Source organism: Coturnix japonica, chromosome 5 (genome assembly GCF_001577835.2).
Source record: "Coturnix japonica isolate 7356 chromosome 5, Coturnix japonica 2.1, whole genome shotgun sequence".
Lineage (NCBI taxonomy): Eukaryota > Metazoa > Chordata > Aves > Galliformes > Phasianidae > Coturnix > Coturnix japonica.
In genome coordinates, this window is record NC_029520.1 from 25,367,705 (window position 1) to 25,387,903 (window position 20,199).

Consider the following 20,199-nt stretch of genomic DNA (forward strand, 5'->3'; position numbering starts at 1 on the left):
TTATCCTGTTAAGAAATAGTCTGTGACGTGCAGTTTTGTGATAGCCACCACGATTTAGTTTAGTCTAAACTGTGATTCCATCTGAACTGCCAAACCTTTCTGCATCGCTTTTGTCCTGCTGCCCACGCAACCGTGCAAATATGTGGTTATCCAAATAAGGGTTTCCTTATACCCCCCAAAAGGTCTGGCTTTTAATAGATCACCTTGGCTTTTGACAGCACTGAAGTTTGTACTGATGTTAAGTTTTGGTGTTTATACAGAGCACTTTGATGCAAGCTCAAGCTAGGCAAGTGTAATTCTAGGCAGGGCCCCAGCCCAGTACCTGCCTTTGCCCCTGAGCTAAGCCCAGCCCACTCTGGCTGTCAGCAGGAGGCATAAGCCTGCAGCGGGGCTTCAGCCCACTCCATCCAAGTGCTGCGTACCTGGTAAATTACATATCAGCTATGAAAATGGATTTTTGCTTTGAACAGTATAGCAGTATCTCCATCCTCTGGAGGAGTTACATGCTAAGGTATAATATTCAGGCTTTAAGAAGACATTGCACAGTAGCAGACTAGAAAGTAAGAGTCAGTGAGGCAGTCATAACACTGCACCAAGAAAATGAGCTGTAGAAGCCTCAGGCAGGCAGGACTGATCGAGGAAGTTTTCTCCCCCAAGGGAAAACTAGCAGCTTGTGGCAGCGTGGGGGTACTGGCTAGGCCACCACACTCTTCACCTTGAGGGCACTTGCTCCATCTCTGGTTGTCTATCTGCCAGACAGCAGTTTTGTGTGGAAGGTCTGCAGCCCAGCTGGAGTCCTCTGTATACACTAGATAAATGGCACTGGCCATCAACGTTATGTTTTTTCCCCACTTTATTTTTTTTTTATTTTTTTATTTTTTTAAGTTAAAACATAACCTCCAGAAAGAAAGAATTCCACTGGGAGACACTTGGGTCAACTTAGGCCTTGTGAAACCATGGTTAATCAGAATTTAAGCCAGAAAAAATGTTTCCTTGGTATTTCTCTTGCATTTTGACAGATGAAGATCCCTCTGTGCTGCCTAGAAGCCAAACTTTGCAACTTTGTCCTAGTGGACAAGAACCACAGTAGAAGAGGGTTTCTTACACACAGCATGTGTGTGGGACATGTTCCATGTCCACATCAAGTGGAAAGTGAACTAAGCAGGCAGAATAAGCATTGAGGCTTAAGAGCTGCTTTTTACAGCAGTTGTGGTGTACAACAGGTCTTTGTAAACCAGGATCAGGAATGGTCTATCCTGCTGCAGCTCTCAAATCTTTCTTCATCTGCTTTTAGATCTCTTTTTCATCTGATATCTCAAGATCTTTTGCTGTAATCAATTCCATACTAGGACCAAATGCTCCAGAGTTTTACCAGATTGAATAGTCTGTTGAATAGCAACTGTTTTATTTGCACCTCTAATCTGCATAGAAAGTTACTGATTTCTTATACAGACGTAGCTCAGTTCAACATAGAGATAACTGCTGATTCCTCTTCTCACCTGTGTAAGTCAAAGGAGAAATAAAGCATAAAGATTTCAACAGTTGCAGAAGTCACAGCTGAGCTAAACACTTCCTGAACCACAGGGCAGAGCAAGCATGCATCTAGCAGCAGAAAGGAAGGAAAAATAAGGTCTCTCCATGTCAGTGAGTGAAACATAGTTTTATATTTGCCCCCATCTCCTGCCCGCTCACAATTAGGGAGCTGAAATGCACACTTCCTTCATTAATGCCAGCAAGCTGTCCTAAATCTGGCCGGACCATCTCTAACAACATACCTTTAATTCCGAAATCCTAACACTTCCCTGCCTGTAGTTGCTCCTCTGCAACTCCTTTGTTCCATGGGGTAGCCAGGTGCTGTGCTCTCATGCATAATTCAGTTTTAGATGCAGTTGGGGTTAACAGTTTTAGTGGCATTGATTCTAACTGCTCAGGCCAGCAGTAGAAAAGTAAGCTTAGTCCTTTTAGTATTTTTCAAAATGAATTAATGACTTTGAAATGGCATTTTATAAGTCACATCTATGTAGCAAGCCAGTCTTGCTCCTAAGGAGTGAATGTTTGTCAGGCCCTTAATTGGCTGTCAAACAAATGGATGAGAATGCTGTAATTTTTGCATGTTTTGTTTGTGATCTCTGGAGCAATAGTAGGGGTTGAGTGGAAGCGTATTCACTGATGCAAGAAATTTTCTTCCAGTAGATGCAGATGCTTTGTCAGCTTTAGCTAACACCAATCCACCCCCAAATTGAATGTAGATTACATTAATAACATCTGTTTGCTGCTGCTGGTGGTGGTGGAGGAAACTCAGAGAATGTCTGCAAAGGTCCTGCTTAGGAAGAGTTCTTAGAAAGCAGTCAAGCAGAAGATTCTGTCTATTAGCTTTTTAATGGCATACTTGAACTACTCTCATGTTAGCTGAGTGTTGCTTACATCAGAGGGAACAAAGAGAATATCTTCAATTAGACTGTTCCAACTTCGTAGTGTTAAGTTTAACATTTTAACAGTTTCTGAGGAATTTCTTTCTCGTCATCACCAGGAGGCAGATGGCTCCCTGCAAACCTGTTTTTCACTTTTGCTTCTTGTATTCATTATAGTGGAAAGAGTCTGGCACCAGCCAAAGGGCACTGAATGAATTCTCAAGAAAAACAGGTTGTCATTGAGGAGTACAAGGATGGGAAACTGGATGAGTCAGGGCCAAAGAGCACATGGCTCCTTCTGAACAAGCTGGTTGTTTTTTGTAACCAGGTTGTGGGGAGAAGTTTTTTAGCTGTGGAAATGAGAAATGATTGCCTGCTTCTAACAAAGAATAACAATTACATGAACTCTATTTAAAAGAAGAAAAAAGAGAAAAGATAAAAAGGAAGAGAAGGACTTAGGATAATGTAGTAGGTTAAATCTGCAACCCAGGATGGATCACTCACATCTGTGTCTGCTTGGTAGGTGGCGCGTTTTCTATTTGTCAAGAAAAAAACCAAAGTGATCTGTAGAGATGGAGCGGTGGAAATACTTTGGGCTTCTTCCAGAGCAGCTTTGATTTGGTGCGGTGCCAAGGAAGAAACTGACATGGGAGAGAGGAGCAGACATCTTTCTTTTAAAATGAGTTTTGCAAAGAAGAGGACTGGAGGGGAAGGGCTACTTTCTGCCTTAATTACACCAGCTAACTTTATAGAAATGGAACACAACTAGAGCATAGTGCTGAGTTCTAATGCCACACCGGCAACTTAACACCATCTGGTTTTATGTAGTGTCTTGACCTTTATTTCCAATTAAAATGCATGGAACAGTAATATCAATTACCTGTTCCAGCTCACTGATTGATATATTAGTGCTCATAAACCATTTTCAGCATTGAAGTGTTGCCATCAGATTTTAATCTAGTCCACTAAAAGGAAAAGATAAATTTATTTTCAGATCTCAGATAGACTTGAGGGTTGTCCTGCCAATGGCTGTGGTCTTTCCAAGCATTACTTTTTATATGTTTGATTGTTTTTACATCTGCACACTTGAACTAAACAAGGTGAAAACATGGATGGACGCTTTCTTTTATATTTAAGCTGTGCTAACAATGGTATATTTAACAATAGTAAGGATTTTTTGTAATGCTGATTATGGTGCTTCATAGGAAGGATTGACAATGCAAAAAGTACAGAACTGAATATACTCACCATTGCTGATGTTTTCTTACATCAGTGTAGACCCCAAAATACCTGTAAAAAAAACAATTTTTTAGAAAACTTATTGACAAGTAAACATAATTTTTCATGCCAGAAATAACTGTGTTTCTCTCATACTGCAGTGAAAAGTTTGTTGGTCAGTTAATACTGAGCAAACCAATGCCCCAACCAAGCTGTAAGTGCAAGAACAAGTGGACAGAGAGGCGTGGCAGAGTAGAATAAGCTGGCATGTCTAGTTTTATATCCTTAAAACTTGTAAATCCCTACTGCAGATTTATATCAAAGCGCAGCAGAAATTAACCTTCCAGTTTGTACTGGAAATTGCACCACAGGGATCACAAAATCACAAGGCATCTTAACTAGAAAATTTCAAATATTGTTATTTTTATGACAGAATCCAGATGGGGGGCAGCCTATACCACACATTTCTGCTTGCCCCCGCACATGATGTGTTTCTACTTAATGGAAGCTGTGCACAGAGGTGTGTACAGTACTACAGAAATGGTCTCTGGCTGTGTTGTTAGGACTTGCTTTATTCTAGCTCAAACAGTGGGTTACTTCTAATCCTTTTCTTACTGAAAGCGCCTTTGCAACCAGCTAGTTGCTTGTGAAACATCCACCTGCTGTTCAGGAAACTACCAGAGAATGGCTAGGAGAAGGTAGATAAGTTATTTTCACCATCTGGAGAAAGCAAAGGCTGTAAAATTTATAACCTGAATCAATATCATCTGCACAGATTTTTTGAGGATCAGCTCTTGAGAGCCAGCTGCAGGTGCTTGCAGTTTGGACTGTTTGGTACTCATCTGCATGCAGTAGAAACCCCTTTCTGGGCGAGCATCCACCCAGCACCTCCTCTAGAACCTTTATCCTTTATCCCTTTAAACCTCACACGTGCAAGCAGTTGCTTTCTAAAGCCTCCAAGCTTGTTGACCCTGAATGATTTATATTGCAGAGTCCAGTGAACAATAAAACACAATCTGCTTGACATCTTAGTTCATAATATGCTCTGCTCAGCCTGATCAGCGTGAGTCTTTGCTTCCTCTTCAAGCATGATGCATTTATTTTGAGAAATGCTCTTTTGTGTCTTTTGGCAATTGCATGTCTGGAAGAGGTCCTACACAGGCAGTCTGGATCGTTTAGGTTTGTTTGAAATGAAAACTTGGTATTTCTTGGTTTTATTTTGTTCACACCACAAAACCAGCTCCTGTGGTGAAATATGCTGTTATAGATTGGTCCTTATTTCTGTGTCAGATGCTGTTTTTTAGTAGTAAATGCAGGAGAGCCAATGTAATTAGTGAGTACTACTGCACAAAGCTGTGCTGCACCATCAGAGTATCTGGGGAGGCAGAACAGATTTAGCTTAAATTCTGCTTTTCCCTTCTGCAAAGACAAAGGTTTCCCAGTGCTTCCATTTTACTGAGATTTGCATTTGTGACTTGATGCCTTCTGTTTCTTAATTTTCTTCCTCCCCCTTTGTTTTTTCCCCCAGAAATTGTGGATGGCAATGTTAAAATGACTCTGGGAATGATCTGGACCATCATCCTTCGTTTTGCCATTCAGGATATCTCAGTTGAAGGTAAATCTCAGTTCTTTCCAATGATAGTTAATCAACAAAATCCTGGGGTAGCCACGTGGCTTTGCCACTTAAAAAGCTCAGAATGTGCTTGTACATATGTCAATGGGAGATCCCAGGGAGCTGCCATTGTGGTCTCATTGGCATTTCTGACCAGGCTCAGATGTACCAAGAAGAGTTTTTCAGTTTCTCTTCTGGAAAGATAATGTAGGAGAAGCTCAAAAAGATGGCTAAACAGGAAAGTCAACTTTGATTATGGAATCTATTGTTATTCTTGCAGGCTGATACAAGGACTTGCACTGAAAATTGACTTTTTTTTTTTTTTTTTTTGCGAGTTTTACAAATCTAATCTCAAAAAACCATTTCTTTATTACAAAACCTCATTAAGAAAATAACAATAGCAAAACTATTCCAGTAGACTTTTCATCAAGGAATTTTCTGACAAATTAAGTTAAATAAAATGTGATTCAGCGCTGTCTCTCCTAAAGAGAAGTTGGTTATATCCAGCATATGCTTCAGCAACTCTTACTTTATGAGAAAATTGATTGATTGTTGTGCATCTTTTCTTTCTTTAGAGACATCTGCTAAAGAAGGACTTTTGTTATGGTGTCAGAGGAAGACAGCCCCCTACAAGAATGTAAACATCCAAAACTTCCATATCAGGTGAGAGCAGGCAAGAACTCAGCTTTACCATCCGTGTTATTTTCAGATGTCTTTTTGCTACGTTCAACAGTGTTACTGATGCAATTGCATTTCTTCGAGAGATCTGTATTACACAGTAACAAAGTAGTCCAGAGAGACACGTAGGAAATTAAAAGCAGAGGTTATAGGACGATCCAAGTATCAACGTCCCTATTCCTAATTCCAATTACAAGTGCTGCTTTTGTAAACTGTAGGGCATAAAGTCCTCTGAAAAGCATCATATATATAACTGGCTAAGCAAGACAGCTTTTACCTTAGAAGCCTTGAAGGAAGGCCTTTTTAAACCCTTATTTCATCAGAGAGCTGGTGTAAAGGAGTTGACAATGCAAAGGACAAGTCTTAATTGCAGCAGGTTATTATAAGGCTTGAAAGAAATCCTTTCCAGCACTTAGAGAGACTCTGCTAGATAGAAACTAAACCGTGATTAATCATCCTGGTGTCTCCCCTCATGCTCCTGCCCATCACTGTGTCTCTCCCTGGCTGACCCTGCTCATTTTGCTCTCTTCTGTCTCTCTCACAGTTGGAAAGACGGCCTTGGTTTCTGTGCTTTAATTCACAGACATCGTCCAGAGCTCATTGATTACGGGAAGCTACGAAAGGTACAGCTCAGTTTGTTTGTTGTACCAAATACTTGGCCTGTGTAAATAAAGAGGGAGAAGAATTAGCTTGATAAGCAGATAATTGGAGAACTTCAGCATAAGCTTGTGGTTGCAGGACTAGGAGGGAGGAAGGAGGGATGAATCAGAACATTCAGACTTCTTAGTGAAGCGTGAACTTAATGAGCTGCCAGCCTGACTTTCCTTGCTTTCAGACTGCCTTAAATGAACAGCACGTGCTCCAGTCGCAGCTGATTAGCAAAAAACAGCTAAATTCAGTCACATCGAATGGGAGTCCAATTCTGCACTAACGTCACAGGCTAGCAAGTCAGATTTCTAGGAAGAACTGGACTGAAACTGGTTATGTGGCAGCCAAGTGCAAAAGCTCAGTGAGGTGCCCTCACTGGATGCTTGTCCCATGCTTCCAACTTAGCACTGAGCCATCTGCAGTTCTGGATGTCTCTTGGCATGTAGATGCTAAGCACCAGAAAAGCACTTAACACTCAGTTTTATTTTACAAATGGCCACTGGAAACACAGCATCTATTTGCTCTAGAATTTGCCTCCTGTGTTTCTTGGAAAAAAGACTGTTCAGTGAATGATGAGAATATGCATTCAGCACTTTGTGTTGCCAGCAGTGTTCTGACCCAACCTAGCGACAGCAGAGCGAACTGGATTCATGTCCTTCTTGCATTCTCACTGTCTGCTTATGTCCTGCACACAAGCCTAGTGAAATGTCAGCAAGAGCATTACTGATGCTGATATGTAAGAAGTTTGGCCATCAGATCTCAGGCTGGCTGCTACAAAGTGCAGTCATGCTCAAAACTAGCAAGGGAAGTAAGCATAGAATCTCATCACTAGTAAATCTTGAATCACTGTGCAAATGGACAATATGTAAATGGTTTAATCAAATTAGCTGTATCCTTGAGGCAATGAATTATACAATGCCTGATCTGCATCTCAGTAACCTTTTAGATCTTTACTATCTTGCAGAGCATTCAATTATATTATTTGATTAATTTTAGTGTCTGGAGTCAGTATGTGATGAAGAAACAGTGCGGAAAGGCTCTATATATTTACATAAAGAGCACCAATAGAAAAGGGAATTATTAGAACTAACTAAATTTTCAGTGACTGATCTTTGGAAAATAAAAGCAGCTAAGCAACATGTCTGATAAACGCAACAGGGGAAAATGCCATGATGCTGCCTATTACCAACAAAGTCCTAAGCCAAGTCTGAGCAAAGCTAGAGAGGGAAAGAAAAGGAAAGGCTTTATCTATGGGCCTTTTAAGGTGAAAGAGAATGTAACTGTCCTAATTAAAGTCAATATTGATGGGAAGGGATTTGTCCTCCTTGGAGCGAGGTAAAGGGAACTGGCTGTGTTTGTGCTCCCCTTGCCTTTATCACATCCTTCATCAAGTTCCTTCTGCCATCCTGTAGTCTTCTGACTTGCTGTGTCATTTTTATGTTTGTTCTGCCTAGATTACATTAAAGGCATAAGATTAAATGCATGTTTGATATCTCTACAGAACTAAAGTCTTCTGCAAACAGCTGGGAAGAACTTAGCTCAGTTGGGTGGTGGCTCAAATACCCCCATGTACTACAGTCCATCTAGAAATGTGGTCTCTTATTGCTGTTGGATGTATTTCTTACAGGTGTTTCTGAAGACATGAATTATATTAACAGGATTTTTTTCCCAATGTCTTCAGCTCTGGCAGATATAAGAAGTGCTGACACTCTTGATTTTCCTCCATCTCCTTTCCTGAATGCTAGTTAATAGAAGGGTTTTTTTTGTCACTCTGCAATAATTGCCATGGCAACCTTGTGTGCTGAGGGGACTTGGGACTAACTGGAGGAGGAGAGATGACTCCTTGTGTGAGTTAGGGTTGTGCTGAAAGAGGAGGAGTTGTGATTGTCTTTAGTCAGCAAAAGCAGCGAACCTGCCAGGTAGGCATTTGTTAAGAGCAGGTTTGCAGTCTGCCACTGTTAAAACAACATAATTCTTATATGGAAAACTATATATTTCCTGGTTGTTGACCAAGCTACAGCCTCCAAGTTACTGCTTCTCTTCATGTCTCCTTGTCTCAATTTCTGTGTTCATGTAGGCAGCCTGGGAGCTGAGGCACCTCTGGAGAACCTCATCTTAGTCAGTGCTTGAGCTGTGAAAGAAATAGGAACAAGTGATTCTGGCTCTTGGTTGGTTTTCTTTGCTTGCTGCCTTTGGGTCACTAAAGTGTGCCTGCAATTGTGGTGCTGGAGTGCTGCTCTGCAAAGCCTAGAGCTGCCAGGACAGTCTTCATTTATCTTTCCCTCTTCACAGGGAGTCAACTGAAAGGTGTAATTTGAAACAATGGATATCTGGCGTACAATGGTGTGAAACTGAAAGCAGTGGTGTTCAGAGGAATTCCCTGGGCTCAAGGCCCTGTTTCAGGCATGGGCAGACCACAGGAAAGCCTGTGTCTTGCATCAAAGAACATCACCTTTGTGATGAGCAGCTCCACACTCCATGTGGGGGAAGTTTTTCCCACAGGTAACAGGGCTTTGCTCAGGCTTAGATCTCTGTTCATCTCTGAGCAAGTCTTGGCCTTAGGTAGCTTGCTCTCAGTAGCATTATCTTTAGCTTAATTTCTCAAGAGACTGTGTGATCTCACATCTCTCTTACATATGAAATAGAAGTCAGCTGGCATCATCTAGGTGAGTCTTCAGTTTCCCACACATTAAGACTTCCAGCCCTTCCTGTGGGAGTGTCCAAGGCCAGTAAGTTTTCCCATCAGGAAACCTCTCCCAGCTTTCAGCTTACAGTTTCTTTTTACCCTTTGGCAACATTGCTCCTGGTGTTATTTCTTGCAGACTGATAGGAAAGCTATCTGCAATGAGCTTGCTCCTCCCTTTCCTCCAGGAGAGGCTGACTGCACCTCAGGCAGCCTGTGCAGATGGGACTGTGCTAAGAAGGAGTATGGGTTAGTAATACTAGGCACCTTCTCAGGGGATTAGTAAAGTTATGGAGTCACACTCGGCATGGGTTGAAATTAAATACCTAGTGATTACATTGCTACGGAAGCAGAAAATGACACGTAGACTGTGGGAAGATTTCACTCAAGTGAAAGAAAGGCTGTTACATTTCTTTCCTCTAAGGCTAAATGGAGCTAAGGGTCTGTCTATATGTAGTAGGCAAGGTATGTTATATTCCAGTTAGTCTCAGCTCCTTGGATTTGGTTACTCTTTGGATTCTTAGTGGTTTCTCCACAGCATGTACAGAAGACAAGTATGCTGGTGTTGAACTGGTGCCAGCATCTGTAATTCCATTGCACAGAGTGGATTCTTGTGGCTGGAGGATATGTAAAATCTCCTACACCAGTAAAGTTTGAAAAGATGGATTTAGATATACCTGATGAAGTCACCATAGAATACTATATAGAGATCAAGTTCTGTCTGATGCTGAGAAATGATGGCTTTTCACCATGTGTGACAGCTGCTGGACTCATCACAGTGTGCAACATTTTCTCACTTAATATTGACTTGTCCCAGTGGACTAAGGATGAATCAGTGGTTGTCTTTGTTTGGATGGCCTCTGCCTGTGGTTTCCTTTGGTAGGTGAAACATTTCTGTCTCCTAGAGACATTCATCCAAATGAACATGAATTGTTATGGGATGCCAACCTAAAGCCTGTGTTAATTCCTGGAGACCTACTGCAACAAGCTGCTTTTCAGAAGGGCTGAACTTCCTAGCTTCACAAAGCTGTAATCCAAGGGCTACCTAGTGACTGACTAGTGCCTTAAAGAAAGCTTCCTGCAAGCCACACTCTGTCTGCCCAGGACTGCCTAACTTCATGTTTCATGCTGCCTGGTTCAAATAGTTTCCTATTGACTGAAATTCAGGCACAGCTGAATCTTCCAAGTCGGAGGGCTAAGTGAAGGCACATGCTCTCAAACAGAAAAGAAACAGAATGCATATGCTACTTTAGAAAGAAGGTTTATGTAAGGTTATACTTTTTGTTTCCTAATTTTTAAGGCAGGACTCATTTAGTGTGTCACAGATGGCTAATGGAAAGAGACACTCCATCCTTCCTCCCTTCTGAAAACCTCTTAGCAAACATGGTGTCTAAATGCAAGCAGTTTGAGAACAGCCCCTCTCCAGCAAGAGACACTTCTCTCAACAGTAAAAATGAGAAGTGAGATGTCCTTTGTCATCCATGGAATTTCAGAAGGACCATAGGAATCAGGCTTGTGTGAGGGTCTCATACTAGTTATTAAATGTTTTGTTGCTGATAGTTATGTTTGAATGCTGGGAGCAATTTGCAGAGGTCTTTCATTTCCAGTGACATCTGCATTTCACATTCTCTTGTTCAGCACTCTAAAATCTACTTACCTTTGTCATATGACTCATGGCACACTCAACTTTGTTTAGAATTTGATTACTGTGTATTGATGTCTGTATCTGAAGTGCATCTTGCTACAGCATAAGTTTTATATATAGAGAAGTAGAAATACACTAAGGAAATGGCAAGTGCTGTGCAGCACATGGGGAGAAGACTAATACTCAGACAAAATGGGTACTTTTGTATTTATTTTGTAGAGATTTGTTAAAACATTTTTATTCCTCCCACTCAACTGGTGTTCAACAAACTGTGCACTGGCTAAGGACAGCACACATTGAAGATGTTGTTACTATTTTAGTATTGCTTAGGTGTTCTAACAGATACGCTGCTTTGCAGTTCTTTAAAATGGGAGATGAAAACCTAATGTAAGCATGACATTTAAATGTGTCATATGGCCGCTTACTATCTGTTTGATGTGAAGCTGATGTAATCTAAAACTAGGTTCAAGTGTATTATTCCTTCTCATTGTGAGTGTAAAGATTCTATGTTACTGTCATATCGTGAATCTCCAGGCTCTGCTTTCCAAAGAAAGCTAATTATTTCATCCTGCTACGTGAGGAGTTGCATGTAATTTTGTCTGGACAGCTGAGTTTCCTGAACTAAATCAAGCACAATTGCTCTGTCTTGAGAGAAATGTTGTTGTGAGTTGAGAGAACTTTATTATGAGTTGATGCTGATTCTGTGCCTCTGTTTCTTTCCCAGGATGACCCTCTCACTAATCTAAACACAGCCTTTGATGTAGCTGAGAAATATCTGGATATCCCCAAGATGTTGGATGCAGAAGGTAAAGTACATTGCAGTGGGTGTTAATTTGCTTTTTCTCAGGGAATTTCCCGGTTACTTTAGGTGGATTTGTATTCTACAGGAATTCTGTAATCAGAGTGCTCCTTCCATCAGTACTTGATAAATGTATGGGAAATAAGTTACAATGGAATAATTGTATGTTCTGCTTCCCTCTTCCTTCTGTGCCCCTCAGTAGTCTCAGTTTGGTACCTTTGGAGATTTGAAGCTGGGGATGATTCATTAGGAAGAGATGAGTAACACCTGGCTGCGTCCACAGCTGACTAAAGCATTCCCTTTCAAGAATCAGAAATAATACACATATAGTGTATGGTGTAGGACTGTGTTCCTTTTACCTCCAGAATTTTTTCCTTTCTGAGTTTTTTCTGACACTGCTATTTTGGGAGTGTAATATGAGTTTTGTAAACTGCTTCTTGACTACTTGAACGTGTTGGGCCTAAAAATCCCTCACTAACTGAGACCACAGGAGAAATCCGTGCTTTTCGGTGGTGCTTTTACTGCTGTCTGTGACAACTTCCCAGAGACCACTCAGGACAGCAAGTACTGCTTCTCTGAGCCTTGTTAGGACCAACTTGGCAATAGACTTTAAAGATTGTAACTCCAAAGTATAAACAATAGCCTAAAATAATGCACTGGTTTGGGGGCTGTTCACCTGAAGCCAGCTGATTTCAATGGTAGAAGCTGTATTTCAGGCTTGGTTTGAACAGGAGAAGCAATTAAAGGATTTTTTCTTAAAGGAGAGAGAGGAGCAAGGGAGAAAGAAGGGATAAGGATGACTGATCCCAGTCAACCTGCATTTCAGTAATCAGGATGTTCAAATTCTTAGGCAGTGTTTTCCATCCCCAAGAATGAATTGCTTTCCCTATGCTCATTATGTTGAGATCACAAAAAATCATGAGGTTTATGGAGTAGACTGGAGCGTCTCCTGCCATTCTGTAAGATTAAAGCTACCCCCAAATAAGTGGATCTAACTTCAGATCTCTTCAAGGCTAACAGTGATGATGAAGGTCACTTACAAGAGCTCCGATTGCTCTTTCTTGATCGGTCTCCTCACTCGCAGACTGGGGCTAACACACATTCCTCTACACAATTAATTCTGATCTCTGAAGGTGTTGAGTTTCTCCTGGAACTAATGGAAGGGCGTTTTGAAATTCATCATTGTGTTGAAATGGAGGATGAGGGCGCTGAATGGAAGAGAGAAAGCATCTTTCCTGAAGAACTGCACAAAGGAATTGCAGTATGATACATCCATTAAAAACATGCCAACTTGTTGCTAGTTTGGATTGATTCAACCAATCATTTGCAGTAATTTTCTCAGGACAGGGATGTGCTCTGATCTGGGACGTGCTGACACATGACTGCATTAGCTTGGTTAGACAGTGGAAGCAATTGTTTCTTGAGGGTGGGGTGATCCTTACTTCTGAGAGAGACATATCTTCTGGGGAAGGCTGGGAATCTCTCCAGAGTTGCTATGACAAGCATATACTCCAGAAGGCCTCCTGGACAGTTGTGGCTCTCCCCTTCCTTTACCTTCCTTCCATCAGTTGATTATGCTCTTAACGTGAGGTTTTTTTTGACAGACATTGTTGGAACTGCCCGTCCTGACGAGAAAGCCATCATGACCTATGTTTCTAGCTTCTACCACGCCTTCTCAGGAGCCCAGAAGGTATCGCAGGATCCCAAGCTCCCTCCACAGAGCACACCTGGTGCCGTTGCTAATGTCCAAACCTTTTTTCTTTCTCTCTTTCCTCTCTAGCTACGGGCATCTTTATTATGTTTTTGGTAGAGTTGGCTATTGGTTCAAAGTGGTGCCCCAGACACGATACATGGAGCAAGGCAACCAGGTGTCCCACTTCCCTATAGCCAGTGTTCCCGTTCCAGTGGCACTTACATATGCCAGTGCCTTGGCATGCACACAAAGCCCAATAAAGCAGGGAGCTCTACCTTCTCCATTTGCCTTCCAAACTACTGCCCTGATGGCTGAGGATCTGCAGCTCCTGTTCCTGAGAAATCTGAGCTAGGATGTTTCATAAATGGGGACTGCGGATTGTTCTGCTGAGCAGGACACTGCAGGCTGACCCCACTGACAATAATGCTGATATCTATTCACCTTTTTTTTTGTTGTTGTTTTCCTTTTTAAATATGGAGACACAAAACTGACTCAGTGTTTTAATGTAGGGTTTGGTGAATATCCCAAACTATCTTTTACATTACATGCACTGCAGGTTCCCACACCCTAGCTTCGAGGTCCGAACCTGCTGCTGTGTCGAGTTGTATCACAAATTGAATCCCAGTTCACCTGAGTCTTACAGAACATGTCTACTTCTGTGGTGACTGGTGAAGAGAACACTGACTGAGATGCCCGGTTTTGTTCATTTAACTCCTTTTAATCTTTCCTCACCCACCATGCTGGAAACAGGGCAGTTGAGTCCTTACTGGTTTTGGCATAGACGTTTTCCTGTTGGTAACTAGTCACTTCAGGAAAAAAAATTTGCGGGTGAGACCTTGTAAACATCTCTCATTAAAACCAAGCAGCTGTCCTTATTTCAGTGCTGTAGGAACACACAGTGCATGTTGAAGCAGAGCAGTCACTGTGTAGGAAGTGCGCTGCATAGGAAGGCTCTGATCTCTACAGCTCCCCACTGTGCAGAAAGGCCTTAGGCATGGATGCTGAAACCTTCCAGCAGCCTTTTTGTTATCCTTGGACCACAGCTGTGAGGGTGCAGAGCCTAGATCCTCACTCAGGACCCTCCTGGACTCAGGGGGAGGGAGCAGGGGTGCCGCTTCGAGCCACGAGCCAACACTGCCCGCCACCTTCTGATCCGAACTCCCAGCTCTCCGCATGGAAATCTGTTTGGCCTGTCCTGCAATGCATGATGGGAAGTTTTCTGCCCCTCTCTCACGCCACCCATGACTGTTTTGTTTTATTCTATGTGCTGCTTCTTACTTTATCCTTTCAACCTCTTTTCCTTCTCTGCACAGATATTATAGGCACGCTAAGGCCGGATGAGAAGGCCATAATGACCTATGTTTCATGTTACTACCACGCCTTCTCAGGGGCACAGAAGGTGAGACTTTACTGCTAACAACCCCTCCCCATCCCTGCCATGCCCACTGATTCTCTCCACCAAAGGCAGCTCCAGCCCCTCTGCCTGGCACAGCTCAGCAGTCTCAGCTGTGCCCCATCCAGCCTTGTGTTTGGATGTATGAGCTCCAGCCTTGCTGGAGTAGTGGTGTAGATATCCTTTCAAACACATTTGAGCTGCTCCTTCTCTTCAGTTGTCATGCTCAGTGGTGGAGAAAGCATTTTGATGAAGCTGGCATAGAAAGAAGAACGTCTGCTCTGCCAGTCAGTAGTACTCTGTTAGTGACTACTGGGCTTCATCCTGACCAGGTGATTCATCTCCAGAAGTATCATAAGCAGATTGACCTGGCCCGGCACATTGCAGCCTGGTCCCTTTGTGCTGCCTGCCTTCTGTTCAAACTCAGCCCCCGATAGCTCAGGTGTCTTTCCTTAGATTGTATCATACCAACTGATTTCTTAGCAGTAACCTCTTTTGTAGCACTTTTGTGCTCCAACCACAAAGTCCATCCCTACCAGGCCTTGAACTTTCTAAAGTACATCCACTTCTTGATTTCTTTTTAATTTGTAGTCGTTCTCCTCCCTTTCCCAAGGGAATTTTATTTCTCTTTCCGCTGCTTTTCCCATTCCCATAGCTTCAGTCATACTTCCTCTGCTTCCTCGTTACTCCAGTCTCTTTGCCTGGCACTGGGACATTTGTCCTCAGAGGAACCAAGTAGTCACTCAGTCACATTCCTTGGATGAACTTCCTCCAAAACATCTATTTCCCTTCAGTCCTTTGAACAGAAGAAAAAGTTTCAGCCCTTTGTCCCAAGCCATAGCTTGACTGGGCTTTCCACAAGATCATCACTAACTTCAGACTGTAGGCTTTGGAACAATAAAATGCAAAGTTCAAGACCAGATCCTTCTCATTATGAAAAGGATATAAAATCTCCTTATTTCCATAACTTCTTTCTCTCATGAGGTCTTTTCTACCTGAGGCATAGCCCATGTACTGCCCAGCTTGAGGGCTAGCTTGACTCTGGAAAGACTTCATTTATGTTGTACGACATGATGCTAATGGTTCAGTGTTGATGTAGATACCATGCTCATGCTGACTTTCAGAGGCAAACAGGCAATGGATTACAGGGAGCAGCTCTTCAGGTCAAGCTTTTTGTTCCCTGCCTTGTGTTGTCTATATTAATGATGCTGTCTGGTTTCCAGTGAATTGGAAATAGATCTCACAGCAGTGCAGTACATTTGCCCACTTGGCATGATTTATGTAGAGGTGAATTTTCCACTAGGATCCTACTTTGTAAATAGTTCAAAACTCTTAACACCGGGCTACAAGCTCCATCCAGCTGACACTTGCCTCTGGCAATTACATCCTCAGAACTCATGCAGTGGTAAGACCTGCTGTTTGTCAGGTGCTCCCTTAGGGACTCCTCCATGCTTAACCCAAAGAACTCCAGATTAAGGAAAGAGCAAGCCACAAATGCAAGATGGGTAGTGGCCTCCTGCAGAAGTGGCCGTGTCCCTCTTCAATCCACTTCTCTTCTATCTGTGCCCATTCTACCCTTTGGAAACCTCCTTAGCAGGTCCCATGTTCTCTCCAGCAGCTTAGATGGATGCTAGGTCTGCTAGGATAACTGAAAACAATCCTCTGCTGCCTCAAGACCTGAGACAAGTAGACAGGGCAAAAACTAGTGATGGAACTTCTTAAAACCCATGTAGTGTAACTTGTTAATACAGAAAATTAAGGATTTAATTATTATTTTAATTTTTAGTGTAAGGTCCAGCACCTTAGAAGTGAGCTGGCAGTAGGGGCCACATCTCCTTTTTGGAGATCTCCAGCCATACATTAGCCAGCTGTTGAGTGACAGATTCAAATCCCAGGGCAAATGCAGAGTGATGACTGAGTGCAAGCCCCAGCCCCAAGTGTCTTGTAACGTGTTGCCGCCTTGTGCACGGTTAGGTGACTGACTGTGATATCACTCCATTTCTCATTCAGATTTTTCATTACTGCTACCAGTCCTGAGGGGGAAGTCCCATGAGCCGCTTTCTGCTTCTTTCACTCTCTTGTACCGAGCCTTTGAAGGTACAGGGTCCCCAGCCTGATGTGTGTGTAGATGGCTGCTTTTTCTTTATGCCATTTTGTTTTATATATATATATTTGTAGGTATACTTGCTTTGGTTGGTTTGCTTGTTTTCTAACTGCTTCTGACTTTCACACTAAATGCATGATTGTTTACTGCTGGTCAGCTTAATATTTTGTAAATCTGATTTCTGGGCGTGAAAATTTCTAACTAATGTTTTACCATTTTCTTAAAAGATTGTGTTTGGTGCACAGTATTCTGGGATGGTTCTGCGAGGCCAGAGGGCTACAGGCAGGCATCCTTCCTAGATAGCGTTCTGTGGGAATGCCTTCGTTTATCATCCTTCTGTAAGAAGAGACCTGGAACCAAGAGCTAGAGACACAATTCCATGTCCACCCTAAGCAGTCCAGGTCAGGGTTACAGTAAAGACAAAAAGCAGAGAAGTCATAGAAGAAGGTCACTTGAATGTGCTGGAATCCTTTTGTCCTGCCTTGCTCTAAGCAAGTCAGTGTAACATTTTGCTTATGATATTAATGGTCATGGTGACCACAGAGCCTTTCCTTCTGCTGCTGCATGACACTTGCACAGAGCAGTCTGGAGTAGGCAAGAACCACAGAGGAGCTAGTGCTGGTGCAGGAGAGGAAGAAGATTGGCCTCTGCGTGTCAACCATTAGGGTAACACAAATAATGTCGTAATTGCTGACATTCAGAGGGCTTTTGTGTTTGGACAGATGTTCAACACATATATACACACACAATCCTGGGCAGCTGTGGGAAATCTATTGTCAGATAGATGTGCCTATGCTAAATGAGATCCCTCCTGCACAGCTGGCTGCTGCTCCAGTTTGCTCCGAGTGTATAAAAAAGAAATGGAGAGTTAAAAGCATACAGAGCACTCCTCTCCTGGGAAGACTGAGATAAACGTTTGTGACTGCTGGTCTCCTGCAGCCACTAGGTGCATCAAGGCAGGGCTCTGGCCCTACTTTTTTTTAACAGACCATTTTATCCCATACCTGTAAAGTTTTCTCTCAGTAACAGAAAGTTACCTGTTTAAGTACAGACTTTTGTTAGAAACAGATCAAAGTACAAGCTTTCATAAATACAGCCATCGTTTACACTTTTTACAGATTTTTTTTTTGGGGAATAAAATGACTTCCTCTTGTACAGTTTGCTATGTTATGTTTCTAATGAGTTAATATCTGTGTCTGCTAACTGACCGACTTTAATGAAGAGGCAGATCACTGAATATACATTTTTAGAACTTCTTAAAAATGACTTAGATCATCATATCCCCTGAGATTTCTGCAATCTGTTTGTCACTGTATGGCCTGTGACTTTATTGCTGTTCTTGCTGCCTCACATCAGCTGCAAAAATTGGAGCATTTTTTTTTCAAACAGCCTTGAAGATTGAGTAAACAGATAATAAAAGGCCTTTTACAAATAAAAAGAGGTTGAAACTTGCCAGCTATAAGCTCAGCAAAGCTTCTTTTGGCATCACTCCTGCAGTTTTAAGACAGGGCGCAGCACTGACAACTGGCTTGTTGTAGTGCTGGCATGTGCCCTCCTCTTCATCTCCATGTGGCCTCTGTGGCTCAGTGAGGAGAACCCCTCTATAGGAGTCTATAGCTCTAGCACCTACACAGGCACCAGGACAATAGCTGTGCTAAGAGGGTACTGAACAGTCTCCTGACATCCATCACAGGGCCACATCCTCCAAGGCTTTACAGCATTGCACCTGCCAAAATATTGATAAGGGGAGGTGCACAGATCCACAGATAAGACACTGTACAAGAATCAGCCTGCTGTATATTGCCCATGCCAAACACTTTTGTGGCACTCCAGGGCAGACTGTTCACTCCTGAGCTCATAGCTAGGATTCTTCTGAGTATTGCTGTATTCCAAAGTCATGTTTTAACATGTCCAGCTCTCTGCAGAGAGACAGGTTTTAGTCCCGTAATGTGGAAAAACAAACAAACAAACAAACAAAAAACAAAAAAACACAAAAAAACAACAACCCAACAGCTAAATAGCAACAACAGGCTCTCCTTTTTGTTTTGTTTGTTTTATTTTCTTGAGATTTACTTTGAGCTAGTAAGCAGAGAGACTACCAAGAAAGGGGGGAAAATATCCTCTTTTCGGCTGGATCATAAGAACCTGAATGAATGGTAGGTGTCATGCAGCAAGATGCTGGAGGACATGGTCCTATTATGGGTGCCAGAAATATAAGGAATGCAGGAGGACATATTTGCTGAGTTGAATTTAAGTTCAAGGACATCTACTACTTTAGCTTCGAAGCAGATCTAGGACATTTCTGAAGTCTGATGTATGTATTCACCTGATCTACTGAAAGGTGTCCCTGCCGATGGTAGTGGAGTTGGACTAGGTGACCTGTAAAGGTGATATCCAACCTAAGTCATTCTGTGATTCTATGCAGATAGGTATTATGTTCCATACATAAGAATAAGTAGAGAGACCCATCAGGTTGACAACATGCAGTTCCTGTTGTTGCAACTCTGCATGTTAGTGACTGGAGTGGAAGTGATGACAGAAACTGTCATTGTAAAGAAGTAGCTGGGGTCCTTTTGGCAGGAAGCAGACAGCAGGGCACTCTTGTAAGAGCAGCTTCTGAAAAAGCATAGAAAGGTGGTTGTCTCACAACACACAGGGCTGGGATCACATAAGCTCAGAATCTGAAGGAATGTAGTCTCCTTAGAAGGGGGGGAAAGAGGTGTTACAGAAGTTCTGATGACATGCACAGAGGTCAGTTGAAGCACAGACAGGCTGCAAGAGCCAAGATTAGGAGACTTTACCCACAGGTACGTAGCAGGAAGCTAAGCAGCAAGCTTTGGTTTATGACTTTTTCACACTTTTCCCCTTCTCCTGTTTTTCTTCTCTTTGGCAGGCGGAGACAGCAGCAAATCGTATTTGCAAGGTGCTGGCAGTCAACCAAGAGAATGAACAGCTCATGGAAGACTACGAAAAGCTGGCCAGTGATGTAGGTGTCCGTGGTGCTGTTGGTTTCTGGGTGGTGATGTATATAAAGGAATTGCATTTGACTCTTACGGCTAATCCTGGGCACTGCTTTTGGCCTGTGTTTTCCTAGAATCTTCTTTCTTTCCCTTCTAGCTTGAGAAAAATGAAAGGAAAAAATTTGGCTTTTAAGTGGAAAACTCCCATGTAGCAGTTTTAAGTTTCTCACTTTATTAGGAGCAGCCACAACAATAATAAGATTTAAGGAAAAATCGAGCTGTTTTGACTTGTCTTGCTCAGAACTGTGTATATGTCTAATGATATATATGATATCTTTCATACCAATCATAGGCC

General features: G+C 42.4%; 1 protein-coding gene across 2 annotated transcripts in view; it reads left to right on the top strand.

Annotated features, from left to right (window-relative positions):
- Window positions 1–20,199, top strand: part of LOC107314914 (alpha-actinin-1) — a 70,349-nt gene that overhangs the window by 40,226 nt on the left and 9,924 nt on the right. Inside the window, exons 4-9 of one of the 2 annotated variants that reach the window (XM_015864736.1) lie at window positions 5,158–5,244; window positions 5,817–5,904; window positions 6,464–6,542; window positions 11,620–11,701; window positions 13,299–13,384; window positions 19,778–19,870. In XM_015864736.1, the coding sequence (XP_015720222.1) occupies window positions 5,158–5,244; window positions 5,817–5,904; window positions 6,464–6,542; window positions 11,620–11,701; window positions 13,299–13,384; window positions 19,778–19,870 (515 nt within the window). Of the gene's footprint in view, window positions 1–5,157; window positions 5,245–5,816; window positions 5,905–6,463; window positions 6,543–11,619; window positions 11,702–13,298; window positions 13,385–14,700; window positions 14,787–19,777; window positions 19,871–20,199 lie in introns of both variants that reach the window. The other variant, XM_015864737.1, reaches the window with a different exon arrangement.